This window comes from Amphimedon queenslandica, unplaced genomic scaffold (genome assembly GCF_000090795.2).
Source record: "Amphimedon queenslandica unplaced genomic scaffold, v1.1 AMPQUscaffold_12772, whole genome shotgun sequence".
Classification (NCBI taxonomy): domain Eukaryota; kingdom Metazoa; phylum Porifera; class Demospongiae; order Haplosclerida; family Niphatidae; genus Amphimedon; species Amphimedon queenslandica.
In genome coordinates, this window is record NW_003546992.1 from 1 (window position 1) to 10,554 (window position 10,554).

Below are 10,554 nucleotides of genomic sequence, written 5' to 3' on the forward strand. Positions count from 1 at the left end.
GATGGACCACTTCAGAGCATACACTGTAGCCCTGGGATCCACTGAAAACTTGTGAGATTGGCCATTGAGGAACTGAACTGTGATGATGACATTTGAACTGGTTCCTTCACTAGAGGTTTCCTCTTCGCTTGTCTTGTTAGCTGCTAGTGGCTGTAGTTCAATGTTCATTGTCTTCTCCAGTGGTACTACTATTGTAGGATCAGGTTCTGGTCTGGTTTCAACGATCACATTCTGGCTCATCACCTGGTATGTTAATGGCTTTGGGTCCTTTAGTGTCTTGTACAATGGATCATCTTTAGTAATGACTTTACTCCCTGGTATTAGACTGGTTAATGCAGCTGCTACTAACTGTAGGTGAGCACTGGAAGAAGCTACTGCCATTTGGAGTGATATTTTGTAATGACACAGAGATAGATTTCATATAGAACAAAAGTCTTGTGACCAGGGGGTGTATATAATGGGTGGACCATTAGGTATAAGTTTACACAGTAAAAACCACATTGTGGTTTTTACTTGTAGAATAATGTTTAGAATTGCAAATGTCTCAAAATTTAAATAGTTAATGATAGTATTATGGTAGTGTGTCCAGGATTAATAGATTAATCTGTTTTGTATGATAGCCTAGCCTCCTATCTTTTAACAAAAGACGACTTTAGTTGCATAGATCTATCCTGTGTCAGTGTCAATATTTAGGCCAGTATAAAAGTGATTCTTTTCTATTATTCTTTTATCATCTTTCTGTAACTATGAATACTAGCATTTTTATATCAAGCAAAAAACAGAATTAAGTGTTGTAATTTTTAATAAACTACTTAATAAATCCTAATAATGTTCAATGATGCTGTTTATTAATCTATCAAAAGTTAAGCACTACTAGCCTCTTTAACTTCCCTGATACATATCCCATACGGTCTCAGGTCATCAGAAGAATATGTCAGATAATACTCTGCTTTATCTCTTGTCTTCTCCTTTGGTATTATCTCAGAGTGTCCAGGATTGAGATTAACTCTGTTTTGTACCACAACTTCATATCTTTTACCATCAGTATGGTCAAATCGTGAGGCGTAATCAGCAGCAACTTCAACATCAGGTGTTGAGTAAAAGCCTCTTCCAAAACAATCTCTTACTAATCTTGCTCCATCATATCCTCTACTAGCAATACCTTCTGCTCCTTCTCTTCCTGTTCCATGATAAGAGACTGGCCATTCTGCCTTTGAAGTTTTAGTTCACTCAGACCCATCCACTGGTATTCCCAGCCAGGTATCATCAGGTGGATACTTCCCCTTAACTTTAAATGCTATTCTATTCCAACCATGAGGACGCTTGTAGTGATACTCGTGTTTTAGAAACCCCAAGAACCCTTGACTTCTACCTCGCTGATAAACTCTTCCTGTGTCACATTCATTTGTGAAATCATAATCATAGTTAGGATCCAGTAAATCCTCATCTAACACTAGTATGGTTGGTCCAGCTCCTTCTCTTAGTCTAACTATAAATTGTATGACAGACCCATCTTTGATCCCACAGTTTGTCAATAGACAGTCATCATCATTGAGCTCCTTCCTCCCAAAGGTGAGTACAATGTTATTAACATCATACTGTGAGTACTCATCAAACCCTTTACTCTTAAAGATGGACCACTTCAGTCCATACACTGTAGCTTTTGATGGGTTTACCGAAAACTTGTAGGATTGATCATTGAGGAACTGAACTGTGATGACTATATTTGAACTGGCCCCTCCACCAGAGGCTGGTTCATCACTAGTGTCATGAGCTAGTGGCTGTAGTTCAATGTCCATTGTCTTCTCCAGTGGTACTACTATTGTAGGATCAGGCTCTGGCTTGGTTTCAACGATCACATTCTGGCTCATCACCTGGTATGTTAATGGCTTTGGGTCCTTGAGTGTCTTGTACAGTGGATCATCTTTAGTAATGACTTTACTCCCTGGTATTAGACTGGTTAATGCAGCTGCTACTAACTGTAGGTGAGCACTGGAAGAAGAAGAAGAAACCACTTCCATTCTAAATAATACCTTGTCTTCAGTGCTGTATAGAGAAGGACTGTCACTGGAATCTGTTGGTATAGAGCTAGTCTCAAAGTAGAGGTGGGATATATGCAGTGGGTGGGTTAAAATACTATCTTACTCTATACTATCTTAATCTATATTATCTTAATACTACTATCTTAGAGGGATGGGATGGATTATAATAGCTGAGGGGTGGAACCACACTTACATGTAGTATGGTAGAGCTTAATTAGCTCATTTAGTTTACATAATAAACCTTAATGTATCATCCTTTATTTAATTTGCTTATACAGTAGTGAGTGCCAATAGTCCTACATAATACTGAGTGCATTTGAAGCACCACTTTATCTAGAACTAAGTTTCTTCGTGTACTATTTATTTTAAATACAATCATCTAGTAACTACTAATCTCAGTTCTGTAAGCTCATTCATTCAGTATAATGTACTACAAGACTGACAACAAAAGTACAACCTGCCATGGAAAAGCTACGCCAAAGCTGAATATTTTTTAAAATTATTAACTCAACAAAAGCTTAATTTTGTTACTAATAAACATGACAATTCTAAATATAAAAATTATTGTTATTGTCCGTGTAAATTAAGTTTTCACTCATTAATGTTTAGTAGAGAACACACATTCATGTACTTTAGAATGTTGCTTCTTTGATACACACTGCATAAGGACGTTTGTCATTACTGGATTGTGTCACATAGTAATCAGCTCCATAGCCAGTAATATCCTTTGGTATTATTTTATTGTTCCTTATATTTACTCTATTTTGTATGACAACTTTGTATTTTTTGCCATCCACTTCAAACGGATCCGAATGTGTTGCAGCATGATCAATATTAGGTATAGAGTAATGGCCTTTGCCAAATTTGGCATCAGCATTACACTTGTCTCCATCATATCCTCCTTCTGCTATCTTTATTGAAGCTATCTCTTTTGTTCCATGATAAGAGACTGGCCATTCTCCTGGTGAGCTTTCAGTCCGATGATGAGGAGCTCCCAACCAGATGTCATTCTCATACTGTCCCTTTACTTTTATCACTATCCTGTTCCAACCGTACGGTCGCCTGTAAGGATACCCTCCTCTTTTGAATACCTTCCCATCATCATCAGTGACATGAGTGAAGTCATCATCAAATGCTGGGTCTAATAACTCATCACTTATAAAGAGAAAGGAGTCCCTCCACCACTTACACGTGTTACAATAACCAAATTTGAACGGCGCATAATACCATAATGTGTCAGTGGTTTATCAGATTCTAACTGTTTTCCACCAAAGACTAGCCTAATGTTAGTTGGATCTATAGAATCTAAATATGGATATTTCTGTGCGATATCCCATTGCAAATCTTCTACTCTTCCGTTTACATCAACCATCACAGGTAGTGTCCTTTCCTCTAATCCAGTTATAATTATCTCAGTATCTTTATTTAGTACACGCTGTGGTTTCCTGATATATGGATTATCACTACGTGGATTACTAACTGTCAGCACTGAGCCTCGTATCAAGTCATATTCGGCGTCAATTATATTGCTTTGCATTTCTTCCCGTACCTCTTTTATTCCAATGGCATCATCTTTGGATAGTATCCTAAAGGGGGCAATGCATGAACTGATTCAAAGCTGCTGCTAGTAGTCGTTCCTTTGATACTGACACAATGATGAACTGAACAGGAGCAACAGGTTACAATACAAATAGGTCAATGAATTAGCAGCTATACAGCCTTTATGGATATAATGCTGACTTCTGTTATATTTATTAGAGTTCTGTGTAGTTTAAGGAGTGGCCAGGGAAACAAAGTGTGGGCAGTTTATGCAGGTGTAGGTGGATGTGTTTATAGTAACTCTAACAATGACTTTATGTCACTGGCTAAACAATGATGGGAGTTTAGACTATTGGAAGTTCCATTAGCCTAAACTCACATCATTGTTTAGTCCACATATTATTATAGATGATATGTGGTCTTTCCATGCCTCATAATGAATGAGTTAGTTAGTTAGTATAGCACTTTGCAAAATCTTATCACCAGAAACAGTCACTAATCACACATTTTCATAGTAAAGGTACAAACAGCAATTAAAATGCTATTTGATAGCACTAGTTTTTAAAAATAATTATTTGACATATCTCATAACTAATCTGATTCTCAAGTGAAAAGTTTAGTTCAGTTATATTGAATCCAGTTGTTATATTTCCCTGATACCGTATAGTGCAAGTTTTTTAGGGCTGTAAATTTTGCGAATTTGCCTAAAAATTTATTTTGTGGATTTAATTTTCACAAATTTATGCTGCCTGCTATCTTGTACTGTAATAATTTGATTTTCATGAAAGTATTTTTTGCGAATCTTCAAAAAATTGTGAAATCCATGAAATTTATAGCCCTTGAAAATTTTCCACTATACAATCAATGCACATTACTTTTGCCTGTGTGAAAAGGCCTTAACCTTCCACTTGAAAGTCTGTAGCATATTTAGCAGCCACTTTAATATCAGGAGTAGAGTAATAGCCTGAACAAAATACTTGGTGAAAAATATTAAACTATTGGATATAAGTTTACACAGTGAAACCACATCATGCTTTTAGCATGTGATGTGAATGTTTTTAAAGTTTGTATTAAATTTCTCTCTTAGCTTCATTTCATAGTTATAGAGTTGATATGTTGATTATCAATACGAGGATTACTATCTATCAACATGGAGTCTCATAGGAATTTATATTTGGCGTCAGTTATATTGTGTCACATTTCTTTTGGTACCTCTTTTATTCCAATAGCATTGTCTTTGGATAGTATCCTAAAGGGGCAATGCACTAGTTGATTTAAAGCAGCTGCTAGTAGTTGTCACTTAGATACTGACATAATGAAGAGTGACAGGTTACAATACAAACAGGTCTTTTGATAGATATAGAGAGCCCTTATGGATATATTACTGACTTCAGCTACAACACGTGAAGCATGAGCCGGTCACATGCCTGGCAGTAATTGAATTAGAGGATGTAGAATACATTAGTGGGAGTATATCTGTAGTACTAGTTTTGACAGGAACAGTTTGTGTAGTGAAATTTTTATAAAAAATGATTTTTTAAAATCCTAATTATAAGCCATATCATTGTTTAATAGTTAGCAATTGTCTATTCTCACTCAGTAAAGTTAGTCACTGCTATCCTCTTTAACTTCCCTGATACATATCCCGTATGGTCGCAGGTCTTCAGAAGAATATGTCACATAATACTCTGCCCCAGCACGTGTCTTCTCCTTTGGTATTATGATAGTGTTTCCAGGACTGAGATTGACCCTGTTCTGCATGACAGCCTCATATTTTTTACCATTTTGATCAAATGGCTTTGTGTAATATTTGGCAGCTACTTCAATATCTGGAGTAGAATAATGACCTTTACCATGATAACATTTCTCCCTCCATTGTTTGCTGTCGTATCCTTCAGCTGCAATACCTTCTGCTCCTTCTCTTCCTGTTGCATGATAAGACACTGGCCATTCACCTTTTGAAGTTTTAGTTCGTTCAGACCCAGCTACCGGTATTCCCAGCCAGGTATCATCTGGTGGATACTTTCCCTTTACTTTGAGAGCTATTCTATTCCAACCATAAGGACGCTTGTAGTGATACTCGTGTTTCAAAAAACCCAAGAACCCTTGACTTTGGCCTCGCTGATAAACTCTTCCTGTGTCACGTTCGTTTGTGAAATCATAATCATAGTTAGGGTCTAGTAAATCCTCGTCTAACACTAGTATGGTTGGTCCAGCTCCTCCTCTTAGTTTAACTGCAACTTGTACGACAGACCCATTTTTAATTCCACAGCCTGTCAGTAGACGATCATCATCATTGAGCTCCTTCCTTCCAAAGGTGAGTACAATGTTATTAACATCATACTGTGAGTACTCATCAAACCCTTTACTCTTAAAGATGGACCACTTCAGAGCATACACTGTAGCCCTGGGATCCACTGAAAACTTGTGAGATTGGCCATTGAGGAACTGAACTGTGATGATGACATTTGAACTGGTTCCTTCACTAGAGGTTTCCTCTTCGCTTGTCTTGTTAGCTGCTAGTGGCTGTAGTTCAATGTTCATTGTCCTCTCCAGTGGTACTACTATTGTAGGATCAGGCTCTGGTCTGGTTTCAACGATCACATTCTGACTCATCACCTGGTATGTTAGTGGCTTTGGGTCCTTTAGTGTCTTGTACAGTGGATCATCTTTAGTAATGACTTTACTCCCTGGTATTAGACTGGTTAATGCAGCTGCCACTAACTGTAGGTGAGCACTGGAAGAAGCTACTGCCATTTGGAGTGATATTTTGTAATGACACAGAGATAGATTTCATATAGAACAAAAGTCTTGTGACCATGGGGTGTATATAATGGGTGGACCATTGGGTATAAGTTTACACAGGGAAAACCACATTGTGGTTTTTACTTGTAGAATAATGTTTAGAATTGCAAATGTCTCAAAATTTAAATAGTTAATGATAGTATTATGGTAGTGTGTCCAGGATTAATAGATTAATCTGTTTTGTATGATAGCCTAGCCTCCTATCTTTTAAAAAATTGGTGCATAGACCTATCCTGTATCAGTGTCAATATTTAGGCCAGCATAAAAGGTGATTCCTTTCTTTTATCATCTTTCTGTAACTATGAATACTAGCATTTTATATCAAGCAAAAAACAGAATTAAGTATTGCAATTTTTAATAAACTACCTAATAGACTAAATCCTAATAATTTTCAATGATGTTGTTCGTTAATCTATCAAAAGTTAAGCACTAATGGCTTTAACTTCCCTGATACATGTCCTGTATGGTCTCAGGTCATCAGAAGAATATGTCAGATAATACTCTGCTCCATGTTGTGTCTTCTCCACTGGAATTATCTCAGAGTGTCCAGGGTTGAGATTAACTCTGTTCTGAATGATAGCCTCATACCTTTTACCATCAGTATGGTCAAATCGTTGAGCAAAATCAGAAGCAACTTTAACACTTGGTGTTGAGTAAATACCTCTTCCGAAATTCTTACTGTTTAGTTTATCCTCATGATATCCAACAGCTGCTATAGCTATTGCTCCTTCTCTTCCTGTTCCCTGATAAGAGACTGGCCATTCACCTTTTGAATTTTCAGTTCGCTCAGACCCAGCTACCAGTGTACCCAGCCAGGTATCATCAGGTGGATACTTTCCCTTTACTTTGAGAGCTAACCTTTTCCAACCATAAGGACGCTTGTAGGGGTAATAAAACCCTTGACTTTGACTTCGGTGGTAAACTCTTCCTGTGTCACATTCGTTTGTGAAGTCATGATCAAATTCAGGGTCTAGTAAATCCTCACTGAACACTATTATGGTTGGTCCACCTGCCCCTCTTAGTTTAACTGCAAATTGTACAACACAGCCATCTTTGATTCCATACATAGTCTCTCAGCAATTGATCATCATCATTGAGCTCCTTCCTTCCAAAGGTGAGTACAATGTTATTAACATCATACTGTGAGTACTCATCTAACCCTTTACTCTTAAAGATGGACCACTTCAGTCCATACACTGTAGCCCTGGGATCCACTGAAAACTTGTGAGATTGGCCATTAAGAAGTCGAACAGTGATGGTGGTGAAATTTTTCTTTGGAGTCGCGGTGGAACTAAGCTCATCAATTTGTGTAACTAGCCCAGGATTAGGCTCTGGCCTGCTCTCCACAATCAGATTCTTGTGCAGTATCTCATATGTTAACGGTTTTGGATCCTCCAGTGTTGTATACAGTGGATCATCTTTAGTAATGACTTTACTCCCTGGTATTAGACTGGTTAATGCAGCTGCTACTAACTGTAGGTGAGCACTGGAAGAAGAAGAAGAAACCACTTCCATTTTGAATGATACCTTGTCTTCAGTGCTGTATAGAGAAGGACTGTCACTGGAATCAGTTGGTATAGAGCTAGTCTCAAAGTAGAGGTGGGATATATGCAGTGGGTGGGATAAAATACTATCTTACTATATGCTATCTTAATCTATATTATCTTAATACTACTATCTTAGAGGGATGGGATGGATTATAATAGATGAGGGGTGGAGCCACACTTACATATAGTATAGTAGAGCTTAATTAGCCATTTAGTATACATAATAAACCTGAACATGAACATTTACTCAGTTGAATAATTACATCATCCTTTGAATTAAATTGCTTTTATTGTTGTACTGATCATTTTGTGATGAGCTGCTAGTCTATTGGAGTAGCTGTACTGAGTAAGTTTGAAGCACCACTCTATCTAGAACTAAGTTTCTTAATGTAATATTTATTTTAAATACAATCATGTAGTAACTACTAATCTCAGTTCTGTAAGCTCTACTCATTCAGTCAGTATAATGTACTACAAGACTAACAACAAAAAACAAAAGCCACACCAAAGCTGAATATTTCTAAAATTATTAACTCAATAAAAAATTAATTATTTGTTACTAATAAACATGACAATTCTAAATATAAAAATTATTGTTATTGTCCATGTACATTAAGTTTTCACTCATTAATGTTTAGTAGAGAACACACATTCATGTACTTTAGAATGTTGCTTCTTTGATACACACTGCATAAGGACGTGTGTCATTACTGGATTGTGTCACATAGTAATCAGCTCCATAGCCAGTAATATCCTTTGGTATTATTTTACTATTCCTTATATTTACTCTATTTTGTATGACAACTTTGTATTTTTTGCCATCTACTTCAAATGGATCTGAATGTGTTGCAGCATGATCAATATTAGGTGAGAGTAACGGCCTTGGCCAAATTTAGCATCAGCATTACACTTGTCTCCATCATAACCTCCTTCTGCTATCTTTATTGAAGCTATCTCTTTTGTTCCATGATAAAATACTGGCCATTTTCCTGGTGATCTTTCAGTACAATGGTGAGGAGTTTCGAACCAGATGTCATTCTCATACTGTCCCTTTACTTTTAACGCTACCCTGTTCCAACTGTACGGTCGCCTGTAAGGATACCCTCCTCTTTTAAATACCCTCCCATCATCAGTGAAGTGAGTGAAGTCATCATCAAATGCTGGGTCTATTAACTCATCACTTATAAAGAGAAAGGAGTCCCTCCACCATATACACTATCTGCAGTAAATAACGTTGCACCCTCAATACTACAATAACGTGTAAGTGGCTTATCAAGCTCTATTTGCTTGCTACCGAAGAGTACCCTAGTGAATGAATAATGGATGAAAATGTGGATGATACATGAAGCTTGAATATTCTTGTGCCATTTCCCACATTGCATCTTCTATTGTTCTATTTGCATCCACCATCACAGTTAGTGAGCTTTCATCTAATCCAGCTATGATTATCTTAGTATCTCATGCTGTGGTTTCTTTATATAAGGATTATAAATATATGGATAACTATATATCAACATCGAGCCTCATATCAATTCATATGTGGCATCAGTTATATTGTGTCGTATTTCTTCTTGTACATCATCGTCTCTGGATAGTATCCTATAGGCCGGGGGCTGCACTAGTTGATTTAAAGCAACTGCTAGTAGTTGTCCCTTAGATACTGACATAATGAAGAGTGACAGGTTACGATACAAATAGGTCTATTGATAGATATACAGCCTTTATGGATATATTACTCACTTCTGCTACATTACTGCCAGGCATGTTCCAGTCACATGCCTTCCAGTAATGGAATTAGAGCATGTAGAATACACTTGTGGGAGTACATCTGTAGTACTAGTTTTGATAAGAATGGGCTGTGTAGTGAAATTTTTATAAAAAATAATTTTAAATCCTAGTAGTAAGTCATATCATTGTTAAAATGGTTAGCTATGGTCTATTCTCACTCAGTAAAGTTAATCACTACTAGCCTCTTTAACTTCCCTGATACATATCCCATACGGTCTTAGGTCTTCAGCAGATGGTGTCAGATAATATTCTGCCCCAGCACGTGTCTTCTCCTTTGGTATTATGATAGTGTGTCCAGGACTGAGATTAACTCTGTTCTGCATAACAGCTTCATATTTTTTACCATTTTCATAAAATGGCTTTGCATAATATTTAGCAGCTACTTCAATATCTGGAGTAGAATAATGGCCTTGACCATGATAGCATGGTTCCTTCCTCCATCGGTTGCTGTCGTATCCTTCAACTGCAATACCTTTTGCTCCTTCTCTTCCTGTTCCATGATAAGAGACTGGCCATTCACCTTTTGAACTTTCAGTTCTCTCAGACCCAGCTACCAGTGTACCCAGCCAGGTATCGTCTGGTGGATACTTGCCCTTAACTTTGAGAGCTAACCTTTTCCAACCATAAGGACGCTTGTAGTGGTAATCATGTTTAAATAAACCCAAGAACCCTTGACTTTGACCTCGTTGGTAAACTCTTCCTGTGTCACATTCGTTTGTGAAGTCATGATCAAATTGAGGGTCTAGTAAATCCTCATCTAACACTATTACGGTTGGTCCACCTGCCCCTCTTAGTTTAACTGCAAATTTTACAACACAGCCATCTTTGATCCC

General features: G+C 37.2%; 1 protein-coding gene across 1 annotated transcript in view; it reads right to left on the bottom strand.

Moving 5' to 3' along the window:
• Window positions 1–4,608: 4,608 nt before the first annotated feature.
• The window catches only part of LOC109586819 (uncharacterized), an 8,166-nt gene continuing 2,220 nt past the window's right edge, over window positions 4,609–10,554 (bottom strand). Inside the window, exon 2 of the mRNA XM_020003037.1 lies at window positions 4,609–6,274. Coding sequence (XP_019858596.1) covers window positions 5,187–6,274 — 1,088 coding nt within the window. The 3' untranslated portion in view covers window positions 4,609–5,186. The remainder of the gene's footprint in view (window positions 6,275–10,554) is intronic.